The sequence below is a fragment of the Ipomoea nil genome, unplaced genomic scaffold (genome assembly GCF_001879475.1).
Source record: "Ipomoea nil cultivar Tokyo-kokei standard unplaced genomic scaffold, Asagao_1.1 scaffold2159, whole genome shotgun sequence".
Lineage (NCBI taxonomy): Eukaryota > Viridiplantae > Streptophyta > Magnoliopsida > Solanales > Convolvulaceae > Ipomoea > Ipomoea nil.
Window position 1 is genome coordinate 1,351,238 of NW_017618587.1, and position 14,783 is coordinate 1,366,020.

At 33.8% G+C, this 14,783-nt stretch overlaps 1 protein-coding gene across 3 annotated transcripts; it reads left to right on the plus strand.

The window, feature by feature from the left end:
• Positions 1–10,168: 10,168 nt before the first annotated feature.
• LOC109149111 (membrane-anchored ubiquitin-fold protein 6-like) lies at positions 10,169–13,073 on the plus strand. 3 transcript variants are annotated; one of them, XR_002048918.1, is made up of 4 exons: positions 10,169–10,800; positions 11,559–11,729; positions 12,675–12,817; positions 12,848–13,073. XR_002048918.1 is itself a non-coding variant. In XM_019296758.1 (3 exons), exons 1-3 carry the CDS (start codon positions 10,671–10,673, stop codon positions 12,731–12,733), a joined length of 360 nt encoding a protein of 119 aa, XP_019152303.1. In that variant the 5' UTR covers positions 10,169–10,670; the 3' UTR covers positions 12,734–13,073. The 3 variants fall into 3 exon arrangements, 1 of the variants encoding a protein (XP_019152303.1); XR_002048919.1 differs by having other exon boundaries at positions 12,675–12,798; positions 12,920–13,073; XM_019296758.1 differs by having other exon boundaries at positions 12,675–13,073.
• Positions 13,074–14,783: the final 1,710 nt, after the last annotated feature.

Genomic DNA, 14,783 nt, shown 5'->3' on the forward strand with positions numbered 1-14,783 from the left:
TATTCACAATTGATAAATCAGAAATATAGCGAGACGACTTAAATATTTGAATTGATTGTTATTACGTTATTGAGAAATTTTCTCCATATTCGGCCCGACAGGATTGTAGGGACAAATCATGATAATTCAACTGATCAACAGAGACTAGACTTTTATTCATTGCACATACATTTTGAGATATTGTTCTTGCACGCCGTTGATGAGACTCCATCATTGATCTCTTATAACAAATTTCATCTCTGTGATTAGTTGAACTACTCATCAAGCGAGCTATCTTTTTCCTACAAGATTGAGAAAGTATTTTGTTTCCTTACTTTCTACAATATCTTTTGCTACAATGCCTTTTTTTTTTGTTGTAAATAAAATGATAATTAATAATTATTTATAAAAATACAATCTCTAATTATTTATAATAAGTAGAATACAGAATACTTGTTCAATATAATCAATCATACAAATTTTTAAAATTTCAAAAAATATTCCTCCACATTTTATTTTTAAAAATAATTTTTAATTCTAAGATTATAACATTTTCATCATTTTATGTTAATGGCTTGAATTAGTATTTTATGTTTATATCTGAGGATATATTGGAGATTTTTAAAAAATAATTAAAAAACTAAATGTTTAGAATAAATTTTCTATTGTAATAGAGTCCGAAGTATTCAAAAAAAAAAAAAAAAATCCTGAAACATGCCATAATTATTCTCCAAATAAAATAAAATTAATAAAAAATAACAAATTTGCCTATTTCATCATTTTTATCTTCTCTCTTGAACTCACGCACCGACCATGACCCTTTCTTTTACCTCATTCCTTCAATTCCTTTAACCCCCATCGAACCACGTACTGATATCGTTCTTTTTCCTTAAATTCGGTAATCTCATTAGTTTGTTTGTTTGTTTGTTTTTTTTTTTTTTTTTTTTTTTTTTTTTTTTTTTTTTTTTTTAACTTCTTTGTCCTTTTTGGAGTACAGGTAAGTAATGATTAAACACGTTATTCTTTAACCAAAATTTTAATAAAATTATAAATTTATTATTAACACCTAATTTAAAAATTAAAGTAGTGTGAATTCTAATTCGAGTATACAAGTGTATAAAAGTGTACAAGTGTTCATCAAGGATTTAGAATATGCCATAGAACCCTAGGAAAATGTAGTTTGTAATTAGGATACTATTAGCTGTCATGTGAAATTACAATCTTGCTCTTTAATTTGCGATTTCTATTACTCTATTATAAATTTATAATATAGTTATTCATCTCATTCTCAGAATAGTATTAATATCGCCACCGTACCCCACCTATATATTAGTTTCAGTACATTTCACTTACACATTCTCCCTGCATTAGGATTTCAAGATTGTTGCATTTTTAGATACCCTTTTGGATTTTGTTCTTAATATAAATTTGGTTATTTCTCCATGCATAGCATAGAGGGAGATTTTCTTGGCGGAGAGAGTTGTGTTGACCTTAGGGCTGAAATGGAGGAGGATGTAGGGCAGTTGGTGGGGGGTGGCGGCCATGGCTTCAAGCGGAAGGAACGGGTGGAGGTGAAGAGGGAGTACCCGCCGCCGTTGCCGTGGCTTGCCCGGACGGGGAGTTTGCCGACGACGCAAATGCCGTGGGTGATGAAGCGGAGCTACACTGAGGACGGCCGGCTGATCATCACGGAGGAGAAGGCGGAGCGGTACCAGTACTTCCGCGTCCACCGCTCCGACCGCCGCCTCCGCATGGACCTCGTCCAAATTCAGTTCCCCTTTTGCAACCGCCCAATTGTTGCGGCGGAGATGCATGCTGATCACGGCCGGGGAGGATCTGACGCCGCGGGGGCGGCGACATTGGTGGAAGCCGCTTCTGATGCGGTGGTGGGTGGTGGCGACGTTGACGGCGGCAGCGGTGGGGGAAACATGTACTGTTCGGCCGGCTCTTTGGTTTTTGGCGTGGCGGCAGTGCCACCTCTACTGCCGCTTCGCACTTAATCAGCCCAGAAATCAACTAAACAACATAGTATTATTGCTAGTTTACTGATTAAAATGTTGTTGTATTAAGTACGGGTTCTGTAAACTTGTTTCTTAGCTTGTTCATCTATGAAAGTTTAATTTTTCCCCAGATTTTCAGTTGCAGGTTTCAAACATATATATGAAAATTTTCCAGATTTGTAGTACAGTCTCCTATGATCCATTTATGAAATCAATCTGTCATGAAAGGGTAGTTATATATAAAAGTAATCATGAAAGCTATTGCTTATATATGAGCAAAATCGATCTTTTGCACACAATAGATCAATAACCTACTTGCTGGAAGTGGATGATAATCTTAATTTGGTAACAACAGTTATTTTATTATTTATTTCTTTTTTTTTGAGGTACATGGCAACAATATATAGTTTCTTGATTGAAAGTAAAATGTGTTTTCATAATATCCCTAAAAAATAATGAATTTGTCACACTAAATATGACAGTGTAACAAATTCTACGGTGTTTATACTGAAAATCGTCAAGAAAATGACTAAATTTAGTACACATATCATCACTTACTATTGAATTCATGATCTTCTAGTATAAAAAATCATATAGTCTACCTACACGACACTCATTTAAGAGAAAAATTATCATTTTCAATAGTATTATTGTGCTAGGTATTGAAAAACCATGAAGGATAAGGATGATTATCGGTACTATATATATATATATATATATATATATATATATATATATATACATTATAATCATGATTTTTTTAAAAAAATATAAATATAACGGGCCAACCCACTTTGTACAAAAAAGATTGAAATATTTTTATATTTAACGACATTTGAAAAATTTTGTTGGTAGATGACCATAAATGATAGTGTCACAATAATACTACAACCAAAGGGAATGTTCTAAAAAATAATGACAAAAATTAGACTATTACCTATAAATCTAGAACCAAAAATGAAATTAATTCACCTTTTATCATTTATAGTTTAGTTTACGATATCACTTTTTTTTTTCTTTCTGTATTTAGGAATCTAACATTTATGGTTTAATTATGAATTTAATTTTTTAGATTTATCAACAAATGTACCCAATAGTGTTGCCAAATGCTAAGTACCCTTTAAAATTTAAATTATTTCTTCTTAAAAAAAATTTTAATTTAAAAATTATAATGTATTTTTTTCTAGTTGCTTTTAATCCGTTAAAATTTTTCGAATAGAAGGCTTGGTCTTATTAGTTTTTTTTTTTTTTTTTTTTTTTTTTTTTTTTTTTAAGAGTCGCTTTTAATGGAGTATGCCCACACACACACACACACACACACACACACACACACATATATATATATATATATATATATATATATATCGATGAGGAATTTCACTATAAAATAAAAAAAAAAAAATCACATTCACGAATAGAAAAATAGTTCGTAGGTAATTAAGTTTGGTATTTTGCTTATTTTTCGAAGTGTTTCTTTAGTAATCGTGAGGGAAATTTTTGAGATAAAATTTCCAGAGATTAGGAAGAATTTGGTGAATGACAGTGGGACTTGGAGTGTAAAAGACTATAAACAACCCATACATAGTAATCCGATGATGTTCATTTTTAAGGTTTGTAAGATTTGTTTGTTGTGTCCAGTTGTGCAATTGTCGCACTTGGGGCATTTGGCATTAAAATTGTTGTCTTTGACTTTGCAGGTTGCAATCATGAGAATTATAAACAATATTCGATGAGATGAGATCATGTAAATCAATGATACAGCAACTATTATATATTAACCCACTTTTCCATTTAATAAATAAGTACATATTGTTACCGGAAGCTGTTTAAAGATATTTTTTGTTTAAATCGGTCAGTTATGAGTAATTTATGTTGATTTACCTCTTTATAGTTATTTATAATTAAAGTTAAGATTAAGAGTCATAAGTTGAAATTTACTCAGTATGCATCTTCTAGTAGTGGATGTGAACTTTCTCACAAATCAAAAAGTGTTATTTTTATTATACTTGGTGAACCTTTTTGTTTTAATTTTTGTTACATGTGTTCTTCTTGATCAAATTTCTAGTAAAAAATAGGTTAAAACGCGTCATGTTTTCATTCAAAATCTTTAATGTTCTTTAGAGTATCAAGATGTTAAAGTATGTGTTTGACATGTATAATTGTTTTTTACTAAAAATGGGGGGAGAGGGGTGGGGGGGACTGAATTTGACAAAAAACTCATTGTTTTGATAATTTTTTTTAAAATAAAAGTTTTGTATAGACTCCCCAATTTAAAATTTACAATTGGTACTTTTTCCACTCATTTAATAAATAATTTGAATAATATTGACAAAAATAGGTAATAACCTTGTGGTCTAGTGGTACGAAGTGACCCTTTCATATAGAATGACTAACTTTAATAGTTATGAACAGATACTATAGACTTTTGGCCCAAACCCAAAATGTAGGCACCTCTTTCAATTGTACTTTCTTTTTCAATGTTAAAAATCTACTCCAACCATTTTTTTAAAACTTAAAGACTCAATTGATTTTTTTTTTTTAATTTTTTTTTTTAAGTTTAGGATAGTCAATGCCCAATAGTTATTGCGTAGACCATGGTTCACATCCACACAGTCCAAAATGACATCGTCCACACGGCTGTGTGGTTACACCCCGCGCCGTTAACCACTTTTTAGGAATCTTTTTATTTGTTTGTTTTTATTTTTTTCCTCATACAAACTAGTTATTGACAGCTTTGTTTCACACGTTTAAGATAAAATTTCTTATCACTATTTTGTTAATAATTAAATTAAATATATATGTATAGGTTACATGTGTATTATGGGTTGTCTTGAAATAGAATCTCATTTAGTACTAATTAATTATTGCCTCATTGGGTCCTCACTTACTAATTACGGAGTACAAAAATTTAAGTATAATATATATATATTTTAGTTTCTTTTATAATTTATATATATGGACTAATGTAGTCTATTTCTCCCAATCCACCAATCAAAAGGTATTCTCTTTATCTGCTTCGTTCTCTCTTTCTTGATAGAAGGGTTTTAGAGAAGCGATGAAGCCTGCAGCAGCAAGAAAACAGTTTACCTTAGCAATTCCAATTCTTCTTGTTTGTTCTGCGTTGCTACTAACAAAAGGTAATGAATTACTTTATATTGGTTTTTCAAGATCACATTCTTCTGGTAATAAATAAAAAATTCTAAGGTATCAATTTGTATCGGGTATAATTAAAACAAAACGTTTTAAATTGTATTAATCAATTGAAGGGTAAGTAAATCAACATGTATTTTGAGTTGTACGGTTGTACCTGAAACAGATCAACAATGTATTTTGAGTTACACATAAAGTAAATCAACACAATACTAATTAGCACCGTAGACTATTAGACTTCCCCTATCTGGAACCTAATTTTATATTTTTTTCTTTTTATCACATTCATTACTTTTGAAACAAATAAATCGACGACATGCATTTTGAATTGTACATATACTAAATCGACACAAACTGAAACCTTTCGATTTCAAACCACTTTTAAGTAATCAGATCGATATCCAATTATTTATAGACTTGAACTTTCCTCAACTCTTTAATTATTTTTTGTTGATTACAATTCAGGAACAAGAATGGTGAATGAAGAAACCCATGGTGTGGAAGATGATTATTCATCAATATTATGTGATAACACCATTGATGCAATGAAGAATGATGGGGGAGATGGACCCAATCTAGATTATGCAGGAGCTCATACAGCACCATCATCTCATCATAATCATTTTCCTTCTTGTTAATTTTCTTTTTGTGGAATATAATATTGTAGGAGTAAGTATTATGTAATACTGTTTCAAATAATAATAATTTTATGGAATATAATATTTTTGATTGATTCAGATAATAATAAAAAAAATTAATATACAACTTTCACGTAGACATAAATCATATTACCAATATTACATTTTCCGCTATTAGAAAGAATACAACTAACTCTATATTGGCAAATTATATTATGCACCGCGCGTCTTTTTTTTTTTTTTTTTTTAAATGAAAATTAACAGTGTTTGTTTCCGCCGTTTCGCACCCTTTTGCAAAAAGTAACTCCGTTATTCAGTGTCATTTTGTATACACTGCAGTTTCAGTTGAACACAACTACAATTTCATTTCGATATAACTATAGTTTCATTCGATATTTATAGACTCAAATATGTGAAAATGTTATTTAATTTTATTTTATATACACTATAGTTTCATTAAAACACAACTACATGATCATTTTGATATAATTACAGCTTCATTGTACAATATACACTCAAATATGTGAAATGTTATTCAGTTTCAGTTTATATACACTGCAGTTTCATTTCACTATAACTACAGTATCATTTTGATATAACTGCAGTGTCGGTTTGGATATACTGTAGTGTCGGTTGGTGTTTAATACACCAAACAAGCGGACTCCGTTAACTCTAACGGCGGGCCGTTTCTTTACTTAAAGAAACGGCATCGTTTTTGACCGCGGTGCACATGCACCGCGGTCTATAATATAACGACTGCTCTATATTCTCACTCTCTAAAAAAAATTGATAAAATGGGTTCAATTATGGCCCATTTATTAAGAGTCCAGTAAATTCATTTCAGGCTTCACCATTTTGGCCTATTTCAAATTATCCCACTTAGTTTTATTTTGTTTTGTTTTGTTTTTTTTTTAATTTTTATTTTTATGGTCCCACTTCATTAATCCTATTATTAATTGTCTCAATTTGTTGAGTTTGAACCAGTGTTGCAAAAATCACACCCTAGACAGTTCCTAGGCACCTAGCGATTTTTTCAACATTAGTTTGAACTAACGGCCAAATGATTATTTGATGTTTTTAGAAGAATCCACAATTGTTATTCAAGTGCCTCAATTTGAAAAGGTCAAAGACATCTTCCATAAGGGTACATTAAATTTGAAATTCTTCGTCAACCGAAGACTCTTATAAACCTCCATGATTTAACCAAAAAAAAAAAGAAAAAAAAAAAAAGAAAAACAACAACAACGATCCATGAACTCCACTTTTATCACAATTTACAAACTAAGTATCACGAATATCACCACCACTTCACCATATAAAATATTGCATAGTATAAAATTTGTCCATTACATAAAGATATCAATACTGAGGTCATGTCCATTAAACTATGTTTCTATCTACCGTCTAATAACGTCTAAAAATGCGTTATTCTAATGCTATTCCCACTTTAATCAATCAACATTTTAATACCAAAGTTAAAAGCTATCAATTGTTAAATACAACATGGAAACTAATGGGATTCTGAAGCTTTTGACCTTAATGATGGAGATAAGGATAATGCCAATCGAATAGAACAGATTCAGATCGAGATGATGGTGAGGTGGCACCCAACAATTCGTCAATATAATATAAAGTAGCGCATAAAATAGGATAACATATGAAATCAATTAAGGGTGTGTTTGGAAACCCGGAAAATGACTTCTTTCCGGGGTTTTGGTGTTTGGTTACATTGGAAAATGACTGGTCAAAGGAAAATGGGGTGGAAGTCAATGGAAAAGGAAGGCAATTTTATGGAAAATGACTTCCCCTTTTTTTTGGGGGAAGTCATTTTCCAACTTTTACACCAACATCATCAACACCATACCACCACCACCACCACTACCAACATACCACCGTCGCCGCCATCACCACCATACCACCGCCCCCACCACCACCATACCATCGCACCCACCGCCGCCGCCACCACCACCATACCACCGCAACCACCGTCGCCGCCCACTACCGTCATACCACCGCCGCCCCCCCACCATACCACCGCCGCCACCACCACTCACCGCCACCGCAACCACCGCCCGCCACCACCACCATACCACCGCAACCCACCGCCCGCCCCCCCCCCCCCCACCATACCACCGCAACCACCGTCGCCGCCACCACTACCGTCATACCACCGCCGCCGCCACCACCACCATACCACCGCCACCACTACCACACCACCGCCGCCACCGCCACCACCACCATACCACCACCACCACCACCACACCACCGCCGCCACCGCCACCACCACCACCATACCACCGCAACCACCACCACCACTACCACCACCATACCACCGCAACCACCGTCGCCGCCACCACTACCACCATACCACCGCCGCCGCCGCCACCACCATACCACCGTCGCCGCCACCACCACCACCACCACACCATCGTCATACTACCACCACCATCACACCACCACCAATTATTATTATTATTATTATTATTATTATTATTATTATTATTATTATTATATAACGAATAACACCACTACCACTACACCACCACCACCACCATAATATTTTTGATATATTATTAGTTTTTTTTTTTTTTTTGTTGAAAAACTTAGCTATTTTTTATTATATTTAAAATTAATATTATATTATTATATATTATTATACATGTTGTAATATTCTAAATAAAATAATTAAAATGTTTAATTATACAATTCTACTCATTTTCTAGAAAATGAACCAAACACACAAAAACAGTTTTCCAGAATGCAACCAAACACCGGAAAGGAAAATGTTTTCCGGAAAATGACTCATTTTCCAGAAAACATTTTCCAGAAGTCATTTTCCTGGTTTCCAAACGGACCCTAAAGGTAATCATTCATCGATTCTTGGCTTTATTATGTTGTCTATGCATTTTATATAGGGAAAAGAGTTAAATTGGCCCTCAAACTTTAACTTAAAAGTTAATTAGGCCCTTACATTTTTTAAAGGTGTAATTACACCCATCAACAATTCATTTAGGTGCAATGAAGCCCAAAAACAAGTTAATGACCTGCTACCACAGGTCATTAGGGTTTAGGCCACCTTCCAGCGAATTTTCCGGCAAAAAAAAGTGACCAGCAACCGACCCAGATTTGTCAAAAATTTCGGCGGTCACTTTTTTGTTGGAAATTTCACCGGTCACTTCTTATTTTATTTATTTTTTTGTCAAAAAATTCGCCGGAAGGTGACCTGAACCCTAATGACCTGTGATAGCAGGTCATTAATTTGTTTTTTAGCTTCATTGCACTTGAATGAATTGTTGAGGGGTGTAATTGCACATTTAAAAAGTTTAGGGGCCTAATTGACTTTTAAGCTAAAGTTTGAGGGCCTATTTGACCCTTTTCTCTTTTATATATTAGCCTCTTGTGATTTTAACAACTTACCTTTAAAATAACCTTATATAAAAATAAATTTTTTAATCACGTTATGTAATGGCTCCCCCATATAGGAGGTCATGAATTCGAGTCTCGGTGGGAGCGGTATGACTTTTTGTGCTTTAGTAAGTTGAGAAAGTAGTTATGAACCGATACTGTTCTAACAAAAATCACATTTTGATTGTAAGCTCTAACGATATAAGAGGTAAAGTGCTGGCCAAATTGATTTTTCCATACGATAAGAGTTCTATTAAGGGCAAGGTTGCAAAATACGTTACGATTTTTTATTAAAAAAAAAAACTAAAAATTATAAAGATTCATTAATAAAACATAAAGTTCCTCCAGTCTTTTCTTACAAACTATTTACATAAGTAGTTGTAAAATGGTTCAAAATATTGTTGAAACCATCTAAATACATAAAAAAACTAAAATTAAGAGCAAAAGAAGCATTTTTTAAAAAAATTGGAGGAACAAAACGAAAAACCGAGTCGAAAGTTATGCATTGCCAATTTTTTGACACTTTACAACTAAAAATAAATAAAAAATAGCCGGTTCAACTGACTAGGCGGCCGCGGAGGAGGCCGATTCTGGCCTTCCTCGGCGCGGCCGGGCGGCGCCTAGCGCCTATGCGCGATTTTTGCGACATTGCTTTAGAGACAAGAGTGTACGGCCACTCACGCCAACTAAGCTGGTTTATGATCCTAGTAATTAGTGTGTTCTAAACACCGATACCAAAAGATTATTAACCTAATAAGTTCGATTAACAAAAGCATAATGGTACGTTTGTTAATCGGAAGTACTAGCTAATATTCTTTTTATAAAGTCAGGTCGAAAGTTTAGGAAAAATTTTATAATATTACTTGGAACCATAAGAATATTGACTATTATATATGGAATGTTATTGTATTTTTGTAAATAAAAGTATAGATTTCTTAATCTTACTGCGGGGCAAAGAAAGCCAACTCAGTAAAATGCGTCGTTTTCTAAATCATGAGGAGATTTTCCAGTTAATGGCAGTAGTGGTGGGAATCTTGCTGGGAAACTTTCCATTCTGAATCTTTCTTTCCTTCTTTCCACATCAACCCAACTCCAGCTCAAATCAAGAAACATACAGAACAGTTCTCTCTCGTTTTTCTACAAGTGATTCCTATCTCACCTCCTCAATTAATCTCTCCGTCAATCAATCACTTCAATCCTTGGTCGCCATCAACAGAAGATTTTGGAATTGGTGATTTCCTCAGTTAAAGCCCGAGTCTTGATTTGGGCTGCGGATGATTTGGTCTCCCTCGGGTGTATAATGCCAGGATACAAAGACTGTCTCCTGCGAATCTTGATCTGGGTCTCAGTTATTTTGTTGGGAAATTGAGTTTATTGATCAGGGTTTTAATTCAGATTGGGTTTGTTTTCTGGGTTTCAAAGGGAGGGCAATCAAAATTGAGGCTTTGTATGAAGTGGGAGCTGATTTGTGTTGTGAGAACCTGAGGAAGTGTTTTCAATGGCTGCGGCAGAATTGGTTGACATCAAATTCCGGCTTGCTGATGGCACTGATATTGGACCGGATAAGTATGGTCCTAGTTCCACTGTGGGATCTCTCAAAGAGCAGATAATTTCACAATGGCCCAAAGGTCTAAATCCTCTAACCTTCATTCCTTCTTTCAGTTTAAGATTGGTTGGATTGACTTGGAAAATTTTTTAGTATTTAAAATTCCTCTTTTCTGTTTGTTTTTTTCCTGCTTATTTTCATAGGTTCATGCTTTGATAGGATGAAGAACAAAGTATCAGTGTTCTTAGTTTTTTTAGTATTAATTGTTTGGTTTTTCTGCTTCCAACATGTTGAACTCAATTGAGAAGTTATTCTGTAAGCTTTGGGAATTGGGAATATGGAAACCAAAGTTAAAATTGTAATTTAATTTGAACTTTGAAGTAGTAGAGAGTAATATTTGATATTTCCTCTCACACACAGTTTTTGTATCTTGTTTGAAGCTTTTTTACATAGCATTTCTCATTGCATCAATGCTGTGAAAAAGTTAACAAAGGGAAAGAGAGTAAGCTGATGCCTGTGTGGTTGAAAATCCTTTTAGATATTATTCTTTGGAAGTGGGGTGAGAAAGTTCATGGGGAACAATATTTCGCTTCGTTTAGTCCTAATTCGAAGTATTTATCTTCTTCAACTATCCAACTCTTTTGTCCAACATAAAAAAATAGAAGATGTATAGTATGGTGTAAGACATGTTTTGTATGAATCTTTGATTGTTTTGCTTATCCTTTCACAGATTTCTGTTTGACGTCTTTCATTTTTTCTTCTTTCGGCCTCTATATCTTGGGACTGTTCATGGTTTTTTGATACTTGATAATGGCACTGAAACGCTTTGAATCTTGGCAGATAAAGAAAATGGGCCTAAGACGATCAATGATGTGAAGCTTATTAACGCAGGAAAAATACTTGAGAACACTAAAACACTTGCTGAATCTGGACTTCCTGTTGCTGAAGATCCGGGATGTCTCGTCACTATGCATGTTCTTGTGCGCCCTTCTATTGCCGGGAAAAAGAGTGGTAATTCCTCGTGGAGTATAAAAACTTATATAATGAGCATGCTTGACTGTCGTTACTTGTTTGCTTCATATTTTATATATATATTGGAAGTTTGGAGCTTATTTGTTGCAATCTTGTGTTCATATGTGTGCGTGTGTGTGTGTGTGTGTGTATATATATATATATATATATATATATATATATATATATATATATATATATATATATATATATATATATATATTACTGTTGAAAGATACTTTTTAGGTCACTAATGATAATCTGATGTGAATGAATGTCTTGGAACAATGCATATATGTTCAATTGCTTTATGAACTTAGTTTCTAGGTATTTTCTTTGCTTCCCCGGCTTTTCCCCGAGAGGGGTAGCAGAGAGGCTGACAATGATTTATAGATCACTAATGATACTCTTTGACGTTAATGAATGTCTTGGAACAATACATATATGTTCGATTATTTCATCAACTTAGTTTCTAGGCCTTTTCTTGCTCCCCGGCCTCTCCTCGAGAGTAGGCCTTTTACATTTTTAATGGCTACATATTAAACAGGCTTTTAAAAAAGCTTCAGGCCAGGCCAGGCTAATGGTAGGCTCAGGCTTGAGCCTAACAAAAAGCCTACATACAGGCTAAATTTTCGTAACAGGCCCAGACTTAATTTTCTAAAGCTCAGCTCGGCTCGGCCTATTTCCACCCCTACCCGAGAGTGGTAGCAGATGACTACCTCTCCTCAAAACATCAAAATACGTTTTATCAACTTAAACTACTTACAGAACTTCAAAAAACGTTGATCTGCTAGCATATTATCCGTGAAGAGTTGATAGTTTTGCGAACAATGATTCATAAGCATGATCTTGTACCTGAGTTGGATATGTTTTGGGCATTACAATTGTTCTTGAAGTTCTATCCATCCATTCTAACGCCATGAAATTCTGGTATTCTTGTCACAGATAAGCTGCGGCACAAGGATACCTCAAAATCAGCGGGGTGTTCGTGTTCTATATTGTAATAACTCGTATGACAGATAACCGGATTTCATCTTCCAATGGCGAGGATCGGAGTGTTTTTCCTCTGGTAAAGAATAGCAGAGGATGCATTGAAGAGTATGTAAAGCCTGCTGCTAGCAGATTCATTCTGCTGCAAAAATGCATATATACTTTGAAGGTCTAATATCATCTACCTTGTCTCTCTGCAGATGATGAGGACCTTGCATAATACAAACAATTGTCCAAGAAATCATAGTTTTAAATCCTTTTTCTTGAATTAACATGAAAACTTAGCAAATAATGTTGTATACTCATATATTTACAGTGGATTGCATCGATAGAAACTCGTGGGGTTGTTGATTACGAATATTGAGCATATATAATATATGAACATAAATGTATTATTCAACAATTTGCAGCTTAGATTTTTAGTTGAGACTGACCACTCATTTAATTAGAAATGCATTGAATTGTGACAAATTGCAAATGCATTGAATTGTGACAACCACTTTGCACCTAGACGTATTTATGCACATCTTATCCTTATATATATGTGTGTGTGTGTGTGAATCAACATTAACTTATGAACTGCGAATTTGTGAAGTAATTACATGATTGCAACGCAAGGTTCTCCAGACATGTTTAGGACTTTGGGAGTTGTAACAGTGCAATCATGTAATAGTTGCGGTGCAATTCTTCACAAGTTCGCAGTTCGCATGTTAAGATTGATTTTCTCCCCTTTATAAATATATATATATATATATATATATATATATATATATGCAATCATAGATGAGTGCCTCTAATATCATTCGGTATGATAGTCATATATAACTATCTGCAAAAACAAACAAAACAACAACCACCAAGAATCATGTGTCTATGTGTATTACACCTGTTACATAGTACTTGTTAAATTCATGGAATTTGGTTCAAAATGGTCCATGAAACTTGATGTTGAAATTGATATTTGAAAATTAATACATATTACGTATATTATAGGTGCTATGACAATTTGAGACTTTGAGTGGTCCGATTATAGTAGCTGATGTGACAATTCGAGTGGTCCGGATGGTCCATGTCGGTAAGTTAGAGTTTTGAGTTTCATTACTAGCATTTTAAGTAGGTTTGAGTTTGAAACTATCTGGTTGAACGATTAACTTGATAATCACAATTTTATAAGAATTTAGACATGTTTGATAAATAATTGTTAGTTAATAGCACTGATTGAGTTAGTGAGTTTGATTAGTTAATAGCATTATTTGATTGTAGAAAAATATTTGGTAAATTAGTTGTTAGCTCATTACAATACAAAATGACTTTCTCAAAAACCTGATCAAAAAAGTTACTTTTTGAATAGTAAGTATAAATTTGTTCTTATCCAAATGATAACTTAGCATAGCCAAAAATTCTGTCCGAGAAAAGAATAGTTTGACATGATATTTTAAGGTAACTAGAAATCTAGCTGGCAAATAATGACACGCATAGAGTAAGTATAAATTTGTTCTTATCCAAATGATAACTTAGCATAGCCAAAAATTCTGTCCGAGAAAAGAATAGTTTGACATGATATTTTAAGGTAACTAGAAATCTAGCTGGCAAATAATGACACGCATAGACTTCCATGATACAACTTACAATGGACTTCATGGTTGTTAAGTGTGAACGCAATGAGTTGTCTCCACTCTCCATGGCCCCTCATGTACATTCTTTTAATACAAAAGAGAAAACAGGTGAAAGTTTGATTCTCCATTTCTCCTTAACAAGATGACATTTATATAGCGAATCAATAGGTAATTACTCTAAGAAGAAAATAATCTTCGAAAAAGTTTAATTAATTATATAAAAGATTGAGAAAACGGTCAAATAGGTCTCTAAACTTTATTCCAAATGTCAATTAGACCCTTAAACTTTAAAAAAGTTCAATAAACACTCAAACATGTCAAATTGGGTCAATGAAGCCCAAAAATTGATAAATGACCTGTTATTACATGTCATTTAAATTCCGGCGACGAATTTTCAGCGACCCATGACGAATTCCGGCCACCGACGATAAAATCCGGCCACCGGCGA